General features: G+C 39.6%; 1 protein-coding gene across 1 annotated transcript in view; it reads right to left on the bottom strand.

Annotated features, from left to right (window-relative positions):
• Positions 1-1,130: 1,130 nt before the first annotated feature.
• The window catches only part of spon1b (spondin 1b), a 107,584-nt gene continuing 83,148 nt past the window's right edge, over positions 1,131-25,566 (bottom strand). Inside the window, exons 9-16 of the mRNA XM_031738308.2 lie at positions 23,436-23,576; positions 22,323-22,395; positions 19,288-19,470; positions 9,105-9,275; positions 7,310-7,477; positions 7,005-7,163; positions 4,371-4,568; positions 1,131-3,641 (exon numbers count right to left, since the gene is read on the bottom strand). Coding sequence (XP_031594168.1) covers positions 3,487-3,641; positions 4,371-4,568; positions 7,005-7,163; positions 7,310-7,477; positions 9,105-9,275; positions 19,288-19,470; positions 22,323-22,395; positions 23,436-23,576 — 1,248 coding nt within the window. The 3' untranslated portion in view covers positions 1,131-3,486. The remainder of the gene's footprint in view (positions 3,642-4,370; positions 4,569-7,004; positions 7,164-7,309; positions 7,478-9,104; positions 9,276-19,287; positions 19,471-22,322; positions 22,396-23,435; positions 23,577-25,566) is intronic.

The raw sequence follows: 25,566 nt of genomic DNA, 5'->3' as shown, positions 1-25,566 counted from the left end.
TAGTCAGACCTGTTAGTCAGTTGGATATGTTAGGGAGCAAGTGAAAATGTTGTCCTCAAGGCTGATGTGTTAAAAGTGGGAAAATGGACATAATTCAGTGATTTAAGCAAGTTTGACAAGAACCAAACTGTGATGACCTGGCACCAGGACTGTAGAAAAAAGGCAAGCCAGCAGAGGGAGTGTGATGCTTTGGGCAGTGTTCTGCTGGGAAACACTGGGTCCTGCCATCCATGTGGATGTTACTTTGGCACATACCACCACGTATAACCGAAGTATTTTTGTACATCCTTTCATGGAAAAGGTATTCGTTGATGGCTGTGGCCTCTTTCAGCATTATAATGAGCCTTGCCACAAAGCAAAAGTGTATCAGGAGAAGGAGAACTACAAGTTTGAGGTGTTGACAACATATTCTCCAAGCCAGTCAGTCTAATTGAGCATCTGTGGGATGTGCTGGACAAACAAGTCAGATTCATGATGGCCCCAGCTCGCAACTTACACAACTTTGTTGAAAACATGTTGGTGCCAGATACCACAGCAGACCTTCGGGGGTCTAAAGAAGTCCAGGCCTCCACAGGCTGGAAATGTTTTGGCAGCAAAAGAGGAATTAGCACAATATTAGGCAGATGGTCATAATGTTATGCCTCATGGATGCAATAACTACTGCTATTATTGCTATTTATTTATATAATTTTTGTAAAGTTAATTTAACATTAAACAGTGGTATGATAACTAATATCCACTTACCAGTAGTATTGTTAAAATCTGTCATTTTCTTATCATGAATTAAAAGAATATTAAATTGGTGTTTTGCAATGTTTCATTACTGATCAGCAAGTTTGTTCTCATCCTTAAGGCATTTAAATACAGCAAATATAGTCTAAGTTAGATCAATTTTATAGTATTGTAATCATCAGTTAGCACTTAATACAAGGCCTAATATTAGTTATCAAGGAACTATTTATTAGCGGTGGTTATTATAAAGTGTCAGTGTTGTATGTGGTGCATGTTTCTTTTTTATTTGAAGGACAATATTGCTTCTTCACTTGTTACCTTGCTGTCATTGTTGGTTCTTATACAACATGCTGAAGGAAGAGCTTCATTAGAAAACCAGTGCAATGACACCATGACTCTCACATTTACCATTTTTTTATTGTAAAGGTGGTTTCTTACAAAATAGTCACGTGGCACAGACATAAAGAAACAAAAGAAAGAGCCCTGTAAATAAAAGAAAGTGACTTCAGAGAAAACATCTACAGAAAACACACCTTTGTGTTGACATTCTTATAAAAAAATGCAACAAAATCTGCTAAGTAATGCAAAAAAAAAAAAAATCCCCAAAAGATTTTACAGATCAATTTTATCTTCTCAAAGCGCAGTAAAAACAATACATGGGAAAAATGTGTTGTAACCAAGGCCCCAGTAACAGTCTACTGTACATTGATCTATCCTACAGGTTTTAATACTGTAGAAACTTCTATATCCTCTACAGTACATATGCCTTTTACAGCCAGCAGATGTGTAAGATGTCTAAGACACTTCTAAGGCTCCGTCTGAACCAAGCAGTCATTTCGCTAGTGTTTTTAGACCGCAACTACAGCTGATAAAGCGTGATGTCCAAATAAAACATAATCATCTCTGAACATGCTAAAATAAACTCTTCTGACAGAATGAGAGCTATCGCAGGCTTGATGCTACATCAGCTGAAATGACAGATAAACAGCAGTACAGTATATAAAGACTCATTTTAACAGTATAAAACATCTCCACTGAAATGGTCTGTTCATAAGGAAAGTGGTTTTTAGTAATTACATAGCAGTGTCATTTATATGCGTTGGTTAGATAGTGAATGTACGTATATTCTCAGACTTCTGTGTTACCATCTATGTCTTGCAAAAAAAGAGAAGAAGAAGATTTTCACAGTTAGTTTGCAGTCAATTAATCAATCCTTGGGATTTTTTTCTCACCAGAGCTGAAGCTCATTTTTAAAATAGTGGGTAATACATCCTAAAAATGTTTCCATTTCCAGTATCTGACGTTAAGTTTATTTCATACAACAATAACACTGGAGTAGCAGTTCAACATTTTGAAAAACAGGCTTCTTTTACACTGATCCAATCGAGTTGGATGTATAAACTTATCCTCTGATGTTTGTGAGAACCAACTTAGTTTGTTTAGCCTGAAGTCTGCAAACAAGGGGACAAGTTATCCTGGCTCTGCAATGCAATTGCTGTTTCACTGTCACCCTCACAGTGACTGCACATGTCAAAAAATAGCCCTTCACAGAGCCCAGTGGAAAATGGTGTGCACTAAACATTTTACATAATGAGTGATGTGTCAGTGAACTAGACACACTAGAAGATGGATTTTGTGCTTTTTGAACAGAGCCACTCAGTGCGTTTCCTCTTTGTCTTTTATGTAGTTTTTTTTTCCCTCAGCCAACCAGGTAGAAGTTGCATCCTTTTACCACACAAACTAAGAGCAATAATTAAACATGGCATTAGTAAAGACAGATCACAATTTCACGCTCTGTCACAATCCCGGCTGATTCACTTCTACACATCCATCCATCCAGCTTCTCCACTGTCACTACAAGCTGCTTTGCAACTGCGCTCCACCCTGCTCCTCCTGTTATCATGTGTCTGACCTAACAGTACAGATGTACATAATATTCTTTTGAGTATAATAGCTCTCACTGAACTAATATTTTTTCTGTGCAAGAAACCTTAATATAACAGTAGCACTGGATGAAACACTAAATCAAAGTAAAGTAGTATCACAGTATTAATGGTATTTAATGGTCAGATTAAAGTTGTCTGGAAGTGTTAAAAAGCCTTATAGGAGGCATCTTAATAGGGCCAAAGCAGGTTAACATATTTCCAATACAGAGCGTGTAATCCACTTAGCTAATGCTAATTTTGAATTCTCCCCAGTCGAGCCTTTACATAAACAGTACATTAAAAGTATCCAGCTTTCATTAAAATGCTCAGCTCCTGATTTTTTAGTAGCTAAATCAATGTTTTGGAGGTGCTGCAGAGGACAGGGAGATTTTGGTGAAAATACCCAGAAAATACTTTCCTACCAGGAGGGAACAAAACCTAACTAAAAAGTTAAAGTTTGTTGCAAAATATGTATTAGGTTTGTTTAGCATCAGGTTTCCTTCTTCTTCTTTTTTTTTTTTGCAGGACACAGGCTTTCTCTCTAATACTTCCATTACGGTCTAAAAGGAAAATGAAATCAAACTAAATGTCCACAAAAGCTTCACTAAAACAGCATGTCATTATGTCTTATTCTTCTTATTCCTTCCCTTTCTTAAATCCTTACTTAAATCCTCAGATTTTTTCCAATAATAACCCATAATAATCCTGTACGTCTCCTCCCAGCTACATAAAAAAATCAATCTCTGTCACCATTGTTTTTAATGAATTCTGATTTTCATGTTTAATCCACTGCACACCTCCCTGCCTCTCTGTAGCTTAGCAGTGCCCCCTAGCATTCCCGAGAGTTACAGGCACGAATCTCCTTCCTGTCCTTACAGCCTTTGGACTTTGTTCTTTTCTTTGCCACCCTTAAACGCTCCTGGATCCCTCCCCCGCACGGTTTGGTACACTCTGTCCAGCTAGACCACGGCAGCATCCTGCAACCTGATGGAATAAAACAGACTCTTAGTTAATAGAAAAAATTACAAGGAAAAGCAAAATATCCGTAAATTGCATGAACTTAAACATTTATTCATTATTTCTCTTATACAGAAGCTTCGATCTCGGAAGGAGAGACAAATCCCTTTGGCTGTGTCAGGAAGGGCATCTCTTGTTTTTTAAGAGGGAAAATGAATGATCGGCCAAATCAAAACATGTGGAGCTATCTGCTGTAGCAACCTCTTGTGAATAAGGGAGCAGCTGACAGTAGCTTCACTGAACATCTCTGCTCTGTGTGTTCTCATGTTTGTCTGCACTCTTGCTCGACCCTTTGCATCGACTATCCTCTGTTGCAGACATGGATGCTAAAGGTTTAATGTCCATGTATCATATTTGTTAATGCGGTATATTTCCACATGCTATGTTTGTATCAGGACATTTTGCATAACTTTAGTTTAAACAGTTCACAAAGTCAAATTCAGGCGATGTCATCGCCAGCCAATGTAACCTCATGGATCTGCTGATACAGTTACTCACGTCTAACTAGCTAGGTCCCACATGGAGCCATGCCACCAAAAACAAATGGCTGCAGATGGACATATCAGGGTTTGTCTAGTATCTCAGTCCTGACTTAAATTGCTTTACTGGAATAAAACCACTAACCATCTAAAACATTGTCTCATTAAAATGTCTAAATGCTACATGAAGCAGTTTTAACAGACTACCACGACCAACCTGGCACCTCTTCCTCCTTAATCGGTTTTCGCCGACACTTCCGGAGCTTGCACTTCTTCCTCTGAATGGTCTCAGGACAAAAGCTGCCTCCAAACTGTGGCTCCACTTTGATCATACGGGTCCGAATGGTGTGTCCTTTACCACAGGTCTTGTTGCACTCTGACCACTCGGACCACTCTGAGACCATGCAGTCCACAGCTAGATAGATGGAAGGAAAAAAGGAAGAGAAGGTAAACATGGAAGGAAAGACAGGAATAAGTTAGGAACTGGCACAAATTGATCATGTCCAGGTGAGCTCACTTGATCTTATTATCTTCTCTCTGGTGTTTATTTAATAATAATAATGCATTGGATTTTATATAGCGCTTTTCAAGGCACCCAAAGCGCTTTACAATGACATTATTCATTCACGCTCACATTCATACACTGGTGGAGGCAAGCTACGGTTGTAGCCACAGCTGCCCTGGGGCAGACTGACAGAGGCGAGGCTGCCATATCGTGCCATCGGCCCCTCTGGCCAACACCAGTAGGCGGTAGGGTAAAGTGTCTTGCCCAAGGACACAACGACCAGGACAGAGAGGCCGGGGATCGAACCGGCGACCTTCCGGTTACAGGTGCCCTTCCCAACCCCCTGAGCCACGGTCATCTGCTTTTGTCTTGTCTTGTCGGTTCATTGTTACATATCCCTTAAATAGCTATTCTGTGTCTATTTTCATTATTATTCCATTTTTCTGTTTCTATATCCATTTCGTTCTTGGTTTTTGCTTGGATCCTGATTTAATACTGTCACCAGCATGACACCATGAGTGCTGATGAACATTTACAGTTACAGCCCAGAATGCTGTAGATTTATTTATCAGTTTCTCTGGAACAAACAGAGTGTTTTTATTGCACACTATGCTAACTAAGACTTAACCTTTGTGTCTGTCTGGATGTACGTGCAACTACTGTATTCACATCATACAGATCAACTCCCAATGAGCACGGCAGGTGCTCACTTTTATACCAAACTCAGATAAAAGATTTCTAAAAGCCAGCAGTGCATGCTGTATCGTGATTGGAAATGACCAATCCAATATGGTGTTCAGTCATATTTATGTCACACTATAGTGCTACTAGTCACATGTGGCATGTGGTCAATTTAGGGGAATGGGCTGAATTCATTTCATGCAAAGTTGCTACATCTTAAACACGACGAAACACTTTATTGAATCATTTTTTAATCAAGTTAATTTCTAACCCTGTACATGACTAATTTATCATACAAAAAACTTTGCTGTGCTCAAAGGCAAGTGATTACTATTGTCAATTCTCTGCCATTCCCCTGCTTTGCAAGTTTCAGCTCTTAAGCAATGACATATGACTCCACATAGTCCCCAAGTCTGAGAAAAAGTGATGGGGGCATGTTAAATAATTACTGAAATACACTGTGGGCAAAGAGAATAAATCTTACTCTTTGGCTATGAAGATGGGAACGACTCTGCGCTGTGTGTGATTTATGTCTAGTAAGTGTGGCAGCGCCACTGTTTTAGTCCTGGAGGAAATCACTGACACCCTGATTAACTAGCCCCTTCTATAGTCAAACAAGAAAAGAAAAGAACCCAGTTTTTAACACCTTTCTTAGTAATATCATTAAAGCATGACCAAAATGTGACTTTTGGGGTTGATACCTCAGGGGGTTGGTTTTGTTTGAGCATTAGGAGGGGCACAGATGAAGTCCAGGGTCCTATCTGTGGAAATATGGAGGATGAGACTCTTCATTTCCTGCATTCTTAGGAATCTTTGTAGAAATTGCACCACTATTACATATCAGCTGAAGTTGTAGTTGAACCGAAAACACACAAAAATCAGGAATCAGCCCACAGTTTATCGTGTTGGGATCTTTTTTGCCTTCAGAACCGCCTTAACCCTCTGTGGCATAGATTCAGTGAGGTGCTCATCAGAACATCCAGTCTTCTGTTGTCCACTTTTAGTGAGTCTGTGCAAAATAGCCTCAGTTTGTTAATATTAGCTGACAGGAGTGGCATTCGATGTGGTCTTTTGTAGCTTATTTGCTTGAAGGTTCAATGTGCTGCGAGTTTAGAGACGCTCTCCTGCATCCCATGGTTGTAACAAGTGACTATTTTGAATTACTGTTGCCTTCCTATCAGCTTAAAGCACCCTCGACCTTCTCTTCTGACCTCTGGCATCAACAAGGCATTTTCTCACAAAGAAATGCTGCTCATTGGATATTTGGATCTCTTTTTCTCACTATTATTTGCAAACTGTGGGAAAAACCTGGCAGATCAGCAGTTTCTGAAATATAAAGTCACTTAAAGCAATGTTAGTCGCCGTTTTAATGGTCGGTTTGAATTTCAGCAGGTTATCTTGACCACCTCCAAATTTCCAAATGCATTGAGCTGGTGTGATCAGATATTAGCATTAACAGGTAAACAGTTACTTTGGTAAATGTACTCTGGCTTTCTGTATTACTTTCAAATAATTAGTCTCCACTTTTCTCATGTAATCCTGCTCAGTTAATGCAAACAGGGATCGTTTACTCGCTCTTTTGTGTTTGGCTGGTTTTAGATGTGAGAGTGTGAGCTGTACCTGGTATCTACCTAAGAACAACAACAACAACAACAAAGCACTTACGACACTCAGGCAGCATGCACTTCTCTGTCTGCTCCAGCTCTTCAGTGCACTCTGCAGGATCAGACTTCAGCATCCTCTGCCGTGTTCGGATCCCCCGTCCACATGTGACACTACATTCACTCCAGTCCGACCAGGGTGAAAGCATGCAGGGGATTGTATCTGGTTTAAGTGATACACACACGTAATTATAGTATTTGCTCATTCATTACAGTCAGCTAAAATAAAATGCAAATGAAGTGTTAATATACCAACAAATGCTCATGCAAAAAAAACAACATATGACAAAACAGCAACTGTTCACTCACGGCATTCTGGCATCATGCATTTCTCCACTTCAGCTACCTCGGTCTTACACATGGATCCATCTATAGGGGGCATCTTTACCATACGCTCCCTTCTTCTCATGCCAATTCCGCAGGTGACGCTGCAGGGGTCCCACTCCCCCCACTCAGTCACCACACAGCTGCTGGGTGCTGTTGGAAGGACAGAATACAAAAACCATCCCCATCCATCATTTTTAGCTCAAAATTGAACATTTAAGGCTAAAATGTATCGTTAGTTCACTTTCAGTTAATATATGTTAGTATTTTAAGCACAGTGGAATAACTACTTTGCAAATTTGACCGATCCATCAAGTAGGAGAAAAAACAGTCATTTTGCCTTTAAAAAAAAACTAAAAAAAGCCCTCACTGTGATGTAAATACGGTGGTTTCTACTGTGCATTTTTATAAAGAGCTTATAGATCTGCCTGTCCTTCAGTTTCCACTTAATTCTGACCATTAATCAGAAAAACTCCTTGCTCCTTTAATATGCAAATGTATTCAAGAGATAAAATAGGCTTCTCTCCAAACTTACAAATACAGAGCACATGTTTTATACAAGACAGATAACCTTCACCATCATTCACTTAGTGAATACCAGGAACAAAGCTAGAAGTCTGACGACCTTGAATAGCCATATCTGCTCAGCGTGTCTCTCATAAATTCAATAAAAACCTTACATCACAAACAAAGATGATCACAAATGGTGCAATATCGAGTCCTATCAAACTACAAAGAAGCAACAGACACTACGGCAATGAAGCCACTGGCCCGGGCAGTGTAACAAGGCTCAGGCACAAAAGGCGTCCAAGTGGGTCAATTAGCTCATAACCTCTGTCGCTATTACTGTTTATCAAGTTACAAGCTCTACAGCCACACTACAGGGGGAATTCTAAAAAACTTCTCAGAGATCTGAGCCAGTCCGACTCTTTCAAGACTCCAAAACACATCACTTTTTAAAAACTACTTCCAAAACCTGTTTTTATGTAAAAATGTAAGTGACTTTACTTATGTTATTATATTTGTAACCCAAAGTGACAGTTGGAGAACATTTCTTGGTGTATAAAGTAGGTGTAATCCAACCACTGACATCCCCAGGTGATCTGGAGGTGGAGAGGGAGTCTGGCATCTCTGCTTAGAACGCTGCCCCATGACCTAGTCCTGGATTTGCAGTAGATAATGGATGGATAGATGGACAGATGGATGTTTGCAGAAAGTGCACTGCATTAAGAGAAGTCCAGTCCCCCCACTCTGTTTCAAAATGAATATCAGAAATGGCTGCCTGAATGCCCCCAGAGAAAAATCACACATATCCTGCCTGCGATCTGGCAGCCTTATATCGGATCGATAGGAACAACTTCCTTATCAGCTACACACGTTTTCTGGCACCAGTGTATGTTAATGCTAACATCCAGATAAAATGGCTGAAGTAACTTCACTGCTTCTTTCATGTTTTTATTAGGAGCATAAATACATGTGTTCTAAACTATGTTACAACATGAAATGCACCTTGTTCACTAATTAAATGTGCATTATTTATTTCATTTATGCCATTATTTTTTCACTTTGTTCTTTTATGCTTCTTTGACAAAGTTTTTTCTTTTTTTGGTTGGACTATTTTGCATATTAAACACGCTGAAATTAGATGCTCTAATTTAAAGACGACAGGCAACATTAAACTCTATGCGAAAAAGAAATGTAGCAGCTGGCTCAAATTAAAGGCATTGTTAATTTGGTTGGTTGGGTCAATCTGTTCATACAGGAGAAAAAATAGACTCACAGCATTCATCGTTGACAACACACTTCTCAGTCTCCTCAGTGTTGAGCTGGCAGAGCGAGCCGTCCTCGGGATACTGTTTGACATATCGCTCTCGAGACCTCATCCCCATCCCGCAGGACACGCTGCAGGCCGACCAGCTGATCCACTCTGACATCATGCACGTCGAAGGCTCTGTCCAGCAGGAAGAGAAAGCAGACAACCACCAATTTGTTTTTCTTACTGAGTAAACACCTGCATTTGTACTTGAGCAAAATTCAGTGTTGTAATTTGTGCGCAGTGTATGCAGTATAAAAGTAACACGTCGTAAAAGATACACTGTCGCCAAAATACTTTTCTTTGTGAACATTCCTTGTTTCAGAAACAAAGTGACATGGAGAGGTTAAAGGTCAGATTCTTGGAAATCTGTTTTTTACATTTTAAAGAGAGTCCTTATTTAAATCTGCTGACTTACAAGTGGCAGCCATGAAAACAAAAAGCCACCATGCTGCCCTTTCTGTGTCTGTATGTCAGTGAGGTAGGTGATATCAGCCGCTCCAAAGCAGGGCTGGTTACTGGAATGAGATCAACAGAGCCTAAAAGCTAAATTATCTTGTAACACTAAAACAATAATAAGCAGTTCACCTAACCCACCTCTGGGAAAATGGAAAAACCAGCACACACAAACATACATGGAAATACAGTGTATAAGGCAAAACCAGAGTTTGTATAATTCTATAAGTTTAGTCAGTATCTGATATGAGTGCCTTTATTCTTTGTCACAGCCTGAATTCTCTTAGACAAGCTTCCTTGTAATTTCCTTGTAAGTTCAGGATTACCTCTCCGGGCTTCTTAAGGGACCTTCCAAAGCTATTAATTGGGTATTTATTCATTATCAAATAAAATAAAAACATAAAAACACAGGTAGAACTAAAAGTGGCCTGAATAGTTTTACTCTGTTTCAAAAGCCTAAACATGCTATCAGATTCAGTTTTTGCTTTTTTATAAGAGAATTCAAAGCCAGTGTTGAACTTCAGTGCTGTTCTTATTAAATGTACATAAACATGACATTGATCTGATACTGTGTAATATTATAATAATAATAATAACACCAGACACCAAATAATCATACAGTAAGTAACCCACTGCAGAGCAGTCACATGTGGCAAAAGATTTTAATTTACACCTTTTATGTTCAGACTAGTATATATGGATTCTTGCAGCTCCCTATAGATTTTCCGTGACAGGAAATTTCCCCAAAGTGGCTCTTTGAAGGTTACCAACCAATGCTGACTCTAAAGTGGCCTTAGGATTACTGGACAATGTCCTCAAACCCTTTTTTGCAGATTTATCAGATAGTAGCTGGTGAGTTGACCATCCTCTTCTACGTTTAGAATCAATGGACGGTGCCTGACGTCATGCCGCATTGAGTGGACTACTGAGTCTGAATAAGGAACACCCTGCATGTACATGCATTAGTGAGCCAATAGAATGAGCGGGATCATCAATAAGACATGAATCTTAATGACATGCACATATAACTGAACACAAACACAATGGACAAAAACAAACAAATGGACAACTGTACCCTCATACACACAATAATAACATGGACTGAACCACCACTCACAACCACTAGCACTTTATATAGCCTCTGTAGAAATTATCCACATATTTCACTTATCTTAACTGCACTACTGAAAATGCTGTATAGACAATCATTCTGTACAATATGATAATTATAATTCTACAACTGTTTATAACTTGCATATTTCATATTTCTGTATAGTTTTCATTATTATATCCTGTTCATAGCCTGTACATAGCTTGTACACTCACTACAGCTATAGCCTGTACATACTTACAGTTATAGCATATTCATAACCTACCTTCATACCGTGTACATTGTAACATACCCATAACAGACCCATATTTTGTACCCTCATACCTATAACAGACCCATTTCTGTAATATATCTATATATCTATATTATTGCTAATGTATATTTTTGTAATATATCTATATTATGGCTAAAGCACTTTCTGGATGGATGCAAACTGCATTTCGTTGCCTGTACTTGTGACATGTGCAATGACAATAAAGTTGAATTCTATTCTATTCTATAACTTCAGAACCTTCCAGATTCAGAGCACAAATGTATAAGTCTTGAAAACCAAATTGCTGATTTTACAGAATATTACAGACATAGCTTTTATATGCTGCATATTACTATTTTTTTATAAGTCTAACTTTTAATATACTTACCTTATTTATATGGAAGCGCTGTTTTTAGCTCCTAAATTTTAAGCAAATCACTGCATTTCAATTTTTCAGAAGATACTTTTGAAATTTCAGCTTCTTTGGTTGTTTTACATTTCATCCTAGAAGATTTAAACCATTGTGGAAAAAAGACTCAAAAATTTCCAACATTTCCATGCAAAGAAAAATAATTTCAGCAGGAAACGTGTTTTATTGTCCCACCTGTGCCTTCGGCAGAAGCAGCCTTTCCGCTGCTAAAACCCAGTATTGGAATGGGACCTTCAGATCTTCAGTCTAGCACTCTCCCAAGTGAGCTATTTCAGCTTCACTATCTCAGTCAAGAGGTCCTCATCAAAAAGAATCCATACAGGAGCACTTGAGTTACAGGATACTCTCTCTACACACCAAACCAGAATCCCCCCACAGCTGCTTAGGTTTCAGCCTGTTCAGTCATCTCAGAGTTGAAAGTGGCACTTTTAAAAAGCCCTTCCTCGGACACTGCCTTAACTCTCTTTTAATAAGGCGAGTTGCCTGAGGGACAGTCTTATTCACAGCAGGGGCCTTCAGGGAGTGGAAGTCAATATGTATGACCTCGCTGTGTATCAGCTGAAAAGTGAACTGCAGCTTCTCGAGCTTAACAAGGTTCCACTCTGGTATATTTTATCACTATTAGCCAGAATGGTGCTTCGAGATCTCCCTGTTCTTCACTTACAGAGAGACGCTGTATGAACCATCTTGTTCCAACACCTCTTCTGAGAATAGCGACTAAGACAGTGAATCAAAAATGACAAAAGTCGGATACAAAGAGATCGTTTTTTGTTTGTTTTTTTTAGAAGGAACGAATTAACTTCAAGCAACTTAGCATGGGTTTGTCTTTTTTTCTTCTTTTTGGAAATGTATAAGCCTCCCACCAAACTGAGAATAGTGTTACTTATCAGAGGTGGCCTAATAAAGCAGAGCTAAGTGAATCATTAATAAGAGATACAGGTATTTGAAGCTTGGATGCGGCCTCTAGAGAGCCAAAATATTTCCCAGGAATATTAATCACCCTCGGAGGCGGCCTCCATCCAGCCCCAGCATGAACCCTGCAATTATCAATCTCCCACTGCACACTAACGGAGCGCTAAATGAAAACAAAGGAGAGGCGCTCAGGAACAAAAGGCTATCCATGTTGCTGGCTGGTAATCAATAAGAGGAGTAGTGAGGGGTGGAAGTGTGTGCATGTGTGTGTTAGAAGCTTGTTGAGCCTTGAACAGCTGGAGCTTCACTAGTTTGAGGCCTTGTAGACATCCTGGGAGCAAAAGAAGAAGAGCGAGGAGGTGGGTGGAGGGCAGACAGGCGCCGACTTTACTGCCTCTCAGTATTTGTTCCAAACTGACAACTTCACTGAAAAATGGGCAAAAGCAAACTTCCGAAGTTTTCTGCTCGTTTGTGTGCTTGCTGTCATTTTTTTAAGCAAAAGTCCATCAACTCTGAAATCAGACAAAAAAGTTTCTCATTTGGCAAAAAGAAAGAAAAACTGAGAGGAAAAAGTTAAAAGTAATTTGATAACCTAGATTAGCGTGAACTCTCAGCTTAGTAAATATGTTTGTGTGTGTGGACCCTCACTTTGTGTCAGACTGATAATTAGTTTCCCGCACATACACAATCCTCCACTTGTTCTTATTAGCTTTAACATAAGATTGAAAGTATGGTGCTTTGATTTCTTTTAGAGATAAACACAATCAAATCCTGATTTAAGTATCCTGGATGCAGCAGGCCATCCGGCACCAAGACCTGATCCACATAATCTTTTATGTTTGAGTGAAGTAATTAGGGTATCCAATTACCAGTGTTTACTCTGTGTGATTAGGGATTTCTTGTATTTTGTCACATATTCCCTTGATGAAACTATATAAACACATCGTCAGATATGCGTGGCCTTTTTCTTAAATGGAGCTTTCGTAGTAACTGGCTGGAGATTCACTTTTTAATGACAAAGGTGCCACCTGTTTCCTTCCATAAGCGCACGGTAATCCCTCATAACAATGACCTAAACTGTCACAATGGAATTTAGGTAGAAAATAATTCCACCGGGCTGTGAAATATAACCAAGGGAACAAGATTCAATTGGTTTAAGCCACAATGAACCACCCAGAGTCACTGAGTGCGTTTTGTTTTCGGGATAAGATAAATAGCAAAGCTTTAATCTGCTTATTTTGAGGGTTCACTGATTGCTCCTCTTGTTGATCCGATTTTAAAGCCTCAAACTCTAAAAGGATTAGAACATAGGAAATGCAAACTTTTTTTAATGTAATATTATAAACTTGTGTTTTGATTAATTTAGTAAAATTTGTGACTGTGACATTTCACATGTCGCTGCTCTGTTTATTTCTGTAATTATTGTTTGGGTATTAGTATATTTTTAACTTAGTCGCTATTAAGTTTAGGTTTGTCTTCCACTTGAAACAAGCTGAACATTCCAGTGATGAGACTGAGACCCAAAGTAGTCAAAGTCGTGGCTGTGAAATGATGACTCGGCTTAATGGCAAGGAGAAAAACAGAATCAATGAGCCCAGGTGGTGTTGTGTCCAGGTTTCCTGTAGTGAGGTCTCTGCCCTCTCTTCAGGGGAACACAAATGCATTTCACCTGTGTTTTTTAGGTCAGGACACCTTTACAGAATACAAAAACTTCCTGCTAAAGCTAAACTTTACATAGTGTGATGAGCTTTTTTAACAGACTGAATTTGAAAGTGTGAAGAGAAGAGACTCGTGAGATTGTTGAAGCATTTTTAAAAATGGTTGTTGTCATGTTAGTTATACATTCAGTCACTTACATTACCATTTCTATTCCATTGGACATGAGATTTATTTTTCCAAACCAGCCACTAGAGAACAACTTATCTATCTGGCACTAATGCCATTTTAAGGGGGCACTGATGCGTAGCCATGCCAACATACTGGTTTTGCTAAAGTTTTATGATGTGGAGCAGAGTGAAGTAAAAAACAGTTCAGCACTTCCCAGCTTTCCTCTGGGTGCTGAAAACAAGTAAGTGCTGACTGCTTTGATTATTGATGTCGCAGTGCACAGGCTGAAAATGCTTAACAATTTGACGTCAATGAATGAACTCTGGTTATACAACCTGTGTAAAATGTAAAGAAAACACCTGCTAACTGTTTAACCACAGTTAGCAACAGTTGTGCCATTCTTTTCTGATACAGGATTCTAGCTTTTCCACAGCACTGAGTCTTCTTTGTCGTAGTTTTCGTTCTTGCTGAAATACACACAGACGTCCATGTAAATGATGTCTGGATGGGAGCATAACGTCCTCTAAAACCTGTATATACCTTTCAGCACTGATTGGCAGCTTGCACATCTGCAAAGACACAATGTGGATGTGCATAAAGCAAAGAGGAAACTGCCTCTCTGAGATGCTCTTTTTACACCCAGTCACATTACTGACCTGGTGCTTTTCAGTACCACTTACATTTTCACCCTTTTCTTTCTGTAACTTTAGAGACATGTTGCGGTCATAAAATTCAAAATAAACCAATATTTTTTATGACGTAAGTAAATGTCTCAGTTTAAATATTTGTTCTTTTGTGAGTACAGTTTGGACTTTAATCGTTGAATTCTTTATAGTTACATTTTACACAGTGTCCTAACATTTTTGGATTTGGGGTTTTAGTGATTTAGTGATTTTAATCATTTTAACCACTGAATGAAATTTCAAAATTGTGGTTAACCAGAAATCTGTATTCAAACTTTTGGACCCAATAAAGTCGCAAACTAAATACCATTTGACCTAATAAACACACTTTCAGCATTATTAGTGACATTTTACATGTTGGGGATCTTAACACCTGACAAATTTATATTTATTTATTATTACAGATCGTAGTTTATGTTCATGTTTATGTTATCCCGCAGACACTTGTTGACAAATTACTGACCCTGGGACTGAGCTCCTCTCTTTGTAACTGGGTCCTGGACTTCCTGACCAACAGACCGCAGTCTGTGAGGATCCACAAGGTCTCCTCATCTTCCATAGTCCTCAGCACTGGCTCCCCTCAGGGTTGTGTGCTAAGCCCCCTCCTCTTCACACTGCTTACATATGACTGCTCACCCAACCATCCAGGCTGTCATATTGTAAAGTTTGCGGACGACACAGCTGTGGTTGGTTGCATCACAAACAATGATGAGACCGGCTACAGGAAGGAGGTAGAACACTTGGAGGACTGGTGCAGGCAAAACAATCTCTGCTTAAATGAGAAGAAGACTAAGGAGATGATTGTGGACTTCAGGAGGGGAAGACACACACACACACACACCCCTGCATGTTGGAGGATCTGCAGTCGAAGTAGTACCCAGCTACAAGTACCTGGGTACGTACCTGGATAGCAACCTCACCTGGAAAAACAATACTTCCAGCCTGATCAGGAAGGCTAACCAGAGGCTCTACTTCCTGAGGAGGTTGAAGCGTGCGGGAATGGAGAGCTCAGTCCTCATCTCCTTCTACAGATGTGCGATGGAGAGTGTTCTGTGCTCTGGCATCAACGTGTGGCACGGAAACTGCACTGTGGTAGAGAGGAAAGCTCTACAGAGGGTAGTGAAGGCTGCACAGAGAGCTGTCGGAGGCAGCCTCCCAGCCGTCACAGACATATACACCTCCAGATGCAGGAAGAGGGCCACCTGTATCATGAAGGACCCCACTCACCCAGCACACACTCTCTTTGTCCCGCTCCCCTCAGGCAGGAGACTGAGGAGCATTAAATGCAAAACCACCAGACTGAGAAACAGCTTCATTCCAGAAGCTGTGAGACTTCTCACTGCATAATGGACAAGAACTGTTATTGTAGCACCTTAACCACTACTGACACTTACTGACACTGTCACTCAATGCTGGTCATCATGCCCTTTGCTGCTAAAGTATTTATTTACACCTATATATATTTATACCCACACTCTATACCCATACTCCATACTGGTACTCAGGTTGTTGCACTCTAGTTATAGTATTATTTATTGTGTTGTCTTATTACTTGTCATTTCTGTTTGTTAAAAAAAAAAAAATGTAACTATTTATTTATAACCTAAAAAAAAAAAAAGTCTGTTTCTTCATTATTTTTGTTTCTTTTCACTCTGGGACCGTGTGTACATAATTTGGTTCCACCTCATGTTAACATGTGATGCGAATGACAAATAAAGCTCCTTGAATAACTTGCTTGGAAGATGCTTAAAGGATTTGTGAATGTGTTCACTGCAGTAATACATTTAGTTGAAGATCTGATTGGAACTAGGATTTGAGCCGATTTATGTCACTCAAGGAATTAACAGCAACTTATAATTTATTTTGCACTAGGGGGCAGCAGGAAGACACAAACAATGCTGATTTGGCTTAAAAAATGTGGCGAACTTACTGGTCATAATAATGTACCTTTTTGAAATGAAACAAGTGTTGAGAATATAACCATAAACACAAAAATAAACAGACATTATATAACAGAAATGGTTTTTAATTTTTTTAAATCGCTTGTTTCTGTTCTACTGGCTTTAAGGAGCAATAACAAGATCATACTGGAAGCCAAAAGTCCAAAACTCTAAAAGCACATATGATTTTTAAGAAGAGTTCATTTAGTTGTGTTGCACAGATACTTAAACAGTCCTCCAGTTGTTCTTATTAGCTTTAACAGACAAATTAAAGCTTGTTTTGACATGTGCTGCATGTGTTTGGAAAGAATATATACATTTAATTATTCTGCTGCCACAGTTGGAATGTGGGCAGACGTGTCCATAACAGATGGATGTTTAATTAAAATGCCTAATTTAATGTATAAGTAGGTATATAATTAAAAGTAATAGTGTCACAATTTAAAGACATTAAAAAAAAACTAAATTAGTGCCACTCAAGAGTTGCTCTTAACTTTTACAGTAGGAGAAAACAAATAAATGAGATAATGTCTACTTTCCACACTGTGGAGGACATAATTTGTATTTTAGAGAATTTTTATTATGTTATTTGTAGAATTTTGTTTTCTGTGCTCTTTAGTAGGTAAAAATCTTCCCTTTTGGCCTTCCTCAGAAGGAATTCAAAAGCAGTTACTTTGAATCTAATGAGGCACATGAAAAATTATCTGCATTTGCAATTTGTCAGGGTTATTAGAGGTCCTTCTACACAACTGCATAAATATTATTTACTGAAATAAATCTGGCTGAGAAATCTTATTCTCTACTAAATCCTCCAGTATTAATGCAGACAAAACTTAAATGAACTCCTGCCCAGGACACTCACTGCAATCTACTGTTGGGGTCTAGAAGAACTTTACGTTCGACCTCTACCAGAATATATGCGGAGGGGGAAATAATTATTTGATCCCACTTACAAAGAAATAAATAGTCTCCAACTTTTAATATTTCATTTTAATGGAGAGCGACAGAATATCAACCAAAAATCCCAAACAAACACATAAAATTTATAAATTGATTTGCATGTCATTAAGTGAAATACGTGTTTGATCCCCTACAACACAGCCAAGATTCAGGCTCCAATTTAGAGTCTCAATCCACTGCGTGTGTATAAAGCACACCTCTCCACAGAAGGTTTCTTTCATTCCAGCCTCTCCACTATCACGGGCAAGAACAAAGAGCTGTCGAAGGATGTCAGCGACAAGATTGTAGAGGCTGGGCGACAAGAACAACAGCAGGAAGCTTTCGGAGAAGGTGACAACTGTTGATGTGATTATTTGGAAATGGAAGAAACTGGAAATGACTATCAATCACCCTCAGTTCAATAAGAAATATGATCCCAAGAACAACATCCCCACAGTCAAGCACAGAGGTGGAAACATTATGCATGGGGTTGTTTTTCTGCTAAGGGGACAGGACAAGTTCACCACACTGAGGGGCCAATGGATGGTGCTATGTGCTGCTTGTTCCCTCAGCCTGAACCCTGAGGATTGGTCTTCCAGCATGACATTTAACCAAAACATATCGCTGAGGGAACAAAAGAGTGGTTAAAGAAGAAGCACATTAAGGTCATGCAGCGTCCTAGCCAGGTTCCAGACCTCAATCCTATACACAATATGTAGAGAGAGTTGAAGCAACATAAAGGATTTAGAGACCTTCTGTAAAGAGGAATGGGCCAGAACCCCTCCTGATTTCTTGCTAGTTATGCTTTGCTTGGGGATCTTATTTCACTTAATGACATGCAAATCAATTTATAACTTTTATGTAATCCATTCTGGGCCACAGAATGAAACTACCATAAAAATTTGAGACTGTTCGCTTCTTTGTAAATCAGCAAACTTACAAATTAAAACAGGAGTTTAAATAAATATTTCCCCCCAATATATGCAGCCATGTGAAAAAAAGGTTTTCACAGAACTTTATCTAAGCAAACCCTAACACTCTGTTTTTTATAGCAGTATTAAGCAGCAGCCAGGTGCTGCTAATAAAATGCACCTGATTAACTGACCATCAGCAAGTGTGATGATCTCTATAAACGCTGTTTGCTGGTGTGAAGAATTTAAGGGTGTGTTGACGCAATGCTACAATCTTCCCAGGAATTCATGTCCTTGCAAATTCACTCCAAGGTCAGACAGAGCGGTGCTCAGAGAAACCACAAGAAAACTCGAGCACTGCATCTCAAACTTAAATGTTCTCAGCTGTTTCTTTAGATTGTGGTATTATGTGTTGCTCTTAGGGATTTTTTTAACCTACTTTACTTTGTTAGATTCTGTTCAAGTGACAGTAATCAGTCTTAGGTGCAGCTAGTGAAACTAAGAAAAAAAATGTGGTTAGTCACATTTAATTCATTAGTTAACAAATTACTTTTATCACACAGAGTCAGGTAGGCTTGAATAATGTTCTTCCCTTAACAAATGAAACTGCCATTTAAAAACTGTAGAGTGTATTTACAAGAGTTATCTGTCAAATAATACCTGTGTGTGTCTGTGTGTGTGTGTTTACCCTCTCTGCTGCATCCTGGGCCCATGCAGGGCTGGAAATCTTGAGTGTGGGGACACGGCATGCTGAGATCCAGCTGGGCCTTCAGCATCCTTTGTCTCATCCGGCGACCTTTTTCACATGTAGAGCTGCTACAAGCTGACCAGGGAGACCATCCTGAGTAGATGCACGTCTCAGGTGTGTCATCTACGAGAGAAAGATCGGTGATGATTTGCTTTTGCAAAACTTAATTTTCCTTTTCACTCCAGCGAAGTTGCTGAAGTCATTTGTCACATAGTGGGAGGGGTGAGGGATGAGGGACTGCACTGACATTGATTGTATAAAAACTGCATCCAAAGGTGATTACCACAGGTAGTCGACCACAAGAGGCCACAAAGTGACATCTGAGGGGGAGAGAAAGGAGCTGAAGGGAGAAGCCGGAGAGGAGTGTGATTTGTGAATGTCCTGTCCAATTATCAGTGATAGCAGAGCTACAAGAAGTAGCAGGGGTACTGGCTTCAATTAATAATGCTCCCTCTGGGCTTCAGAAAGGCAGAGAAAATGAGACGAGAGGCGAGAGAGAATATACTGCCAGGCCACAGAGACAAACGTGAGTGGGTCCAATTCTCTGGCATAAAGTGTAATGACAGGAGAATGAGGGAAGAAAGGAGCTGCCGACACTAAGCGGAAGGTAAGAGGAGCGTTGAGCTGATGTGTAAGCGAAAGCGTCAAAGCTTCAGGCGGACCAGGGGGATCAGCCCAAATAGATACTCGTCTCTGTAGTGTCATCTCATGCAGAGATAAGGGAGAAAGCGAGGACAGGTAGAGGAACAGAGGAGGGGAAAGAAGCAAATGGCTCATGACTGACTGAGGAAGACATTCATTAGGTGGCAGGAGATCCTTGTTAGGAATTCTGCTGTGTGGGCAAAAACCTCCCCCCTTCTCAAAGCCACTTCTAGTAGAAATAGGCTGAAACATCTACGCGCAGCATAAATAATGTCATGTGACAACCTGTATATGGGCTAAAAACCATTAAAAAACACAGTTGCTATAAGGATTTAAAAAACAGGTTACAGCAGGCAGTAACCTCTGGATCTGAAAAACTGCTTCAGTGTCTACAAACATGTGTCAGTCCTTACAGACTGCCATTTAAAACCCCATGTTTACAGCACTGAAAAACATATTTACAGCCTCCTTTCTGTAATTTCCTCCTTAATAACTGTACACTGGGTGGAAAAAAAGAAACACTCTCCGTGCACCCACTTACATCCATCTAGACCTCACTTTGATTGACGGGCATCTCAAAACAGAAAGTGGAAGTCATTTTTTATACGACTTTATCAGTCTCTCACATCACTGAGGAGAAATTTTGGCCCACTCTTCTTTACGAAGTTGAGTCAGTCCATTGATGCTTGCAGAGGTGTTTATGCACAGCTCTCTTAACCTTTCAGTTGTGGTCCCCACCCCTTACTTTAGTGGTCTGGTCAAAATTGACCAGTCTGTTTTAATAGCTCTTAAATTAGCATAACAAACATTTTTCACCACCAAATTCAGTTCAGTGGGTCATTCAGTGGGTCGTTCAGTTCCCATTCATTTCCTATGGTGGTCACTTTTGACCGGGAACACCACAGATGTAACAAGGTTGATTAAAACACTCAAAATTCAATGAAAGGGGTGATCTTCATTTTATATGTTCAAGTGCAAAGTGTGGAGGATGTCATAAGGCCTTGAGGCAATCAGAAGTAAAACACAATATTTATGAGTGTTTTGATTTGTAAATCGGTCAGATTTGACCCGAACATGACAGGTACCACAGGTACCACCTGTGTACCATCACAGCACTTCAATTTAGGTCTGGACTTCAATTGGGTAATTGAATTCTTTTCTTTCTCAGCTATTCTGTTGTAAATTTGCTGCTGTGTTCGGGACCATTGTCCTGTTTGGAACAAGCTGTTGGACAGACGGCCTCATATTTGACTCTGGAATACTTTGGCGTCCAGACGAATTTATGTTCAATGACTGCAAGCTGCCCAGCTCGTGTGGTTACAAAAGAAGCTCAAATCATCACCCCTCCACCACCGTGCTGACAGTTGATATTAGACATTTCTGCTGAAATGCTGTGTTTGGGTTGCTCCAAACGTGGTGCTGTGCATTCTGGCCAAATATCTCTACTTTGGTCTCATCTGTCCAAAGGACATTGTTACACAAGTCTTGCGGTTTGTCCAGATGCTGATGTTTCTTTTTCCTACTATCATGACCTTTAAGATTTAACATCCTTACCGAGTCCTGTAGAGTCTGAATTAAAACAAAAACCTTTTCTTTTACAGATGAAGGCAAACCTCCTGATCAGGTTCATTTGAATAGCAACACCTTGCTTCTACTTATCATCTTAATTCCTTCTTCTTAATAATTTTTAGAAGACGCAACAGAGTCCTGTGAAAACTTTTTCACATAACTTTACTGTCTTTTCTAAAAGTTTAATGGTTAAATAAAAATAGAACTACTTTCATAACGGTCATAATGAACGTCTTATGACTTTATGCCAAACAGGTAACAGTCACAAACAGATTTCATGTGTAGAGCCTCAGCCATCAGTGTCCAGACTGAAAGCATCTCTGCTGCATCACAGAATATCAAGTATGTTTGATAAGCGCAGGGCGCAACTGTGGGGGTCTGGAGCAGTGGGGCACCCACCTGCACACAGCAGGGTGGAGACAAAGCCCTGCCAGATGTGTGTTATGACTGTGTGACCTTCCATCTGAGTCTCAGATGATACCAGTTGTGTCTGTAATGAGCTGTGCGTGTGTCCTTGATAATCTGAAGACACTGAATCCCTATTGTGGCTGCTCATTTTGCCAGGAAAAAGGTTTAATAGTTAAAGTAAAAGTTTTGTGAACAAAGAGGCAAGTTCAAAGCACAGGAATGCAATATCGTATAATCATGGGGTTTGAATAATTAGTTAAACACTGAGGCTCTTACAGGTAATCTACTATGTCTTGTTTGGGGTCTTTCCCTGAACAACTTTAATTAGGAAAGAATGTATGTGAGCGTGAGTTTACCTGTCTCCTCCTCTTGTCCAATATCTGCTACTATGTCATCTATGGTGTCGGGGACCACATTACACTGCTCCCCCTGTGCACACGAGGAAAGATGTGACCACACACTTAAACACTATCAAAAGCATGTTGACAAAGCGTGACTTTGAGACTTTATTTCTGAAATTAAAAATAGTAGTTTAACATAGGATGAATAACACTAATTTAAGGCAGACCTCTTATTCATTTACCTTTTTTCTGCTGTGTATATATGTACTATATGAATTTTAAATAATAAATTACTTCAAAGTACTTCATTTCAAAAAGTTTTTCTACACTCTCAGTGAGATCTCACACTCACAGCCGCCCACCTACTCCTGAAATCTTTTGTTTATGAGGGCCAGCCAATCAGGAAAAAGGTTGGCCTAAAGGGAGGGAAAGGGAGCTAAAACAAGGTCCAGTAAAGGTCCCTGTAGTTAGGGATAATTTTTAATTGTCATGCAAAGATACTTCAGTATCTTCACTGCAGTGAAATATCTTTGCATGACAATGCAAAGATGCTTTTTGAGTATCAAAAAGCAGTGGAAAAACTGCATGGGTCACATGAGGTGAGACTAGTACCTGTGCTGGCGAGCTAATTGGCAAGCATGTTTGTCATCTGCTGACCTTCACTGGCTTTGCTAACCATCATTACAACACAAACTCAGATTCTAGCAAATGCCACAATTAACATAAAAAGCTCACTGATGGCTGTGTGTGTGTGACTGACATTTTTATTAGTCAAATTAACTTTAAAGTTTAACCATCTACAGCAAAGGCATCAACCACAGTAGAATTTCACATAATTTCCTATGAATTAAACTGTGTGCCTTTATTTGTGGTTGGGATTCAAACTTCCCTTATTTCAACATGAAATAAGTTACGCGTGAATGTACACATAAAATAGTACACGTAAAATAGATAAGAGATAGCCAAAGTCAAAATCGCTATTGGCATCAGTTTTGGCCAAATTTTTATTTTAAACATCTGTGTAAGCCCAGAATCGGTCCCTTTAACGTCTCACCACAGGAAAAAGCTGTAATGTATAGTTGTGTTTATTTGAAACCCTAAACACATTCACACAGATGAAATTTTTACCTTTCTAGCAATTCGTTCCACCACTACCCTGGCCACAGGGGTGATTGCTCCGCCCTCTGGGTCATAGAACGGGCTCTGGGGGTGGTCCAAACTGGTCAGAGGTCGGATCTTCTCCTGAGGAGCGGTGGGCTTGTTTGGTGACTAAAAGAGGCAGAAGAAAGGGTGTCGATGAGCTTATAAGGTGTTTAACATGCTCTATAAAAAAAATAATAAAGCATTTATATTATAAGTGACTCAAATAACTGTTAGTGGAAGATAAAGTACTTGTATACGCTGACAAACCTAGTGATATTAATTTCTATTATGTTTTAGATGTTTTAAAGACTATATAGATTGCTGCATCCCTCTTTTATCCTTTTAGTAATCTCTCCGGGCAAAAATATTCCACCATAGGAAAACTAGACAGATGCTATCGCCCAACTAAAGGCAGACCTGCTATACTGAAATCCAAATCAAGGACTTTTAAAAACTATAAGGGGCTCTTACTTTCACTTTTATCTCGCCAGGTAGATGTCACAGAGTTTCAATGTGAATCTAAAGGTGAATCAGCTCTGACGGGTCTTTAAAAATCAGGGGAAAGCAGACGTGTCCAAATAATATGCAATGGCTAAAGATCGGGTCGTGAACTGAAAGAGAGCTATTCACACTCTCCCACATTAGAATTGAGCAAAGCACTTGGTCTAAGAAGGGATGGTGTCCTAGAGGAAAACATCTGCTCTCGTATATTGTGCATCCAAAATGCCTGAAAGAAGAGAGTCCCAGTCCTCCACTGAGGAATGGTTAGAGTAATTAAAGTTAAACAGCAAATATTTAGGGCATGGGAATTATTTGTGGGACAAGAATACTAATCCAATAGCGGCCTATTGTGAATGCATGTCTGTGAAACAGGCTTTTAAAAAGGGAACAACAGAATTCTTCTTGAGTGAAGCAAACAATACGGAAGTGGCTTATTCATAGTAGAATAATTAAAAAAAATGAATAGCAACACAATAGCTTTTTGACTTTGATTTTCCATTCTGTTCCAAAACGGAGAAGTGGGGAAGTAAAAAATGCATGAAAGATCTTATCGAGTCACAGATTTTCCCATAAACCACAAGGTCCACAGCTTCATTTCTGTTTGATCTCACCATGCATTGTTTCCAGGTATGTGTGTGTCATAGCATGTGTTGCCATGTCCAGAGAGAAGATAAAAACATGTGACATTAATGAATTATTCTCTGTGTTCTCTCACGTTAACACCACGGCATCATTTTAATTTTGAAGCCCTGTTTTGATGTAATTTAATATATTCAGCACCACTAAATAAGCCATTAGATGAGGTATAAAGTTACACTCTCAAATCCACTGCAATAGTGTTAATGATTCTCTTCATAACTAGCATGGTGATGCTTTGGCGCTGTGTCGGAGCTATGCAGAGCTTTGCAGAGCTTTGCAGGTGCACATCTACATGTTAGAGTTGTTTATTGCCACCACAGAAGATTTTAAAATTAACAGGAAATGATTTAAGCTTTACTTTTAATTCAAAGGTTTTCACAAGTATTTGATTAACAGCATAGGAATTAGAGCCCTTAAAAAAATTTGCCACTTTGATATAGTTATATATATATATATATATATTGTATCCAGTAAGGGTTTATACTGGCTCGGATGTCGCCCAGATTAACAAGGTCCGCGTCAGGTGTTGAGGAACCAGGACACCCTGATGAGAAGTGCGTTTCTGGAACAAGATGGCATAGGTGGGCAAGAGATGAAAATAGGGTGCTGCTGGAATGGTACTACACAAGTAATCCCAGAGGAAGGGGTTGCATGAATAGGATGAGTGACCTATGGAATTTTACGATACCCAGGATCCAGATTGACGGTGAAACAACTAGTAGCTCAGTGTTCCAACATTCAAAAGAAGGAACTGCTCTCAAAGCTAGGGATTGATGAGGTACAACACAAATGCTACGGCAAGGGGGAGCCAGGACCATGGGTCAGGGGGCAGACCACAGCAACCTCCCTGAACAGGGTCCAGTAACCATTACAGTGGCAGACATCCAAGAAAGGCATGAAGAGTTGGACAGCACCAGGCCCTGACATGGTTCAGCCAATAACCTGCCTCAGTACCACATGGCAGCTCCTCTCAGGC

This window comes from Oreochromis aureus, linkage group 7 (assembly GCF_013358895.1).
Source record: "Oreochromis aureus strain Israel breed Guangdong linkage group 7, ZZ_aureus, whole genome shotgun sequence".
Lineage (NCBI taxonomy): Eukaryota > Metazoa > Chordata > Actinopteri > Cichliformes > Cichlidae > Oreochromis > Oreochromis aureus.
Note: the sequence above shows the minus strand (reverse complement) of the source record. Positions and strands in the feature narration are given on the sequence as shown.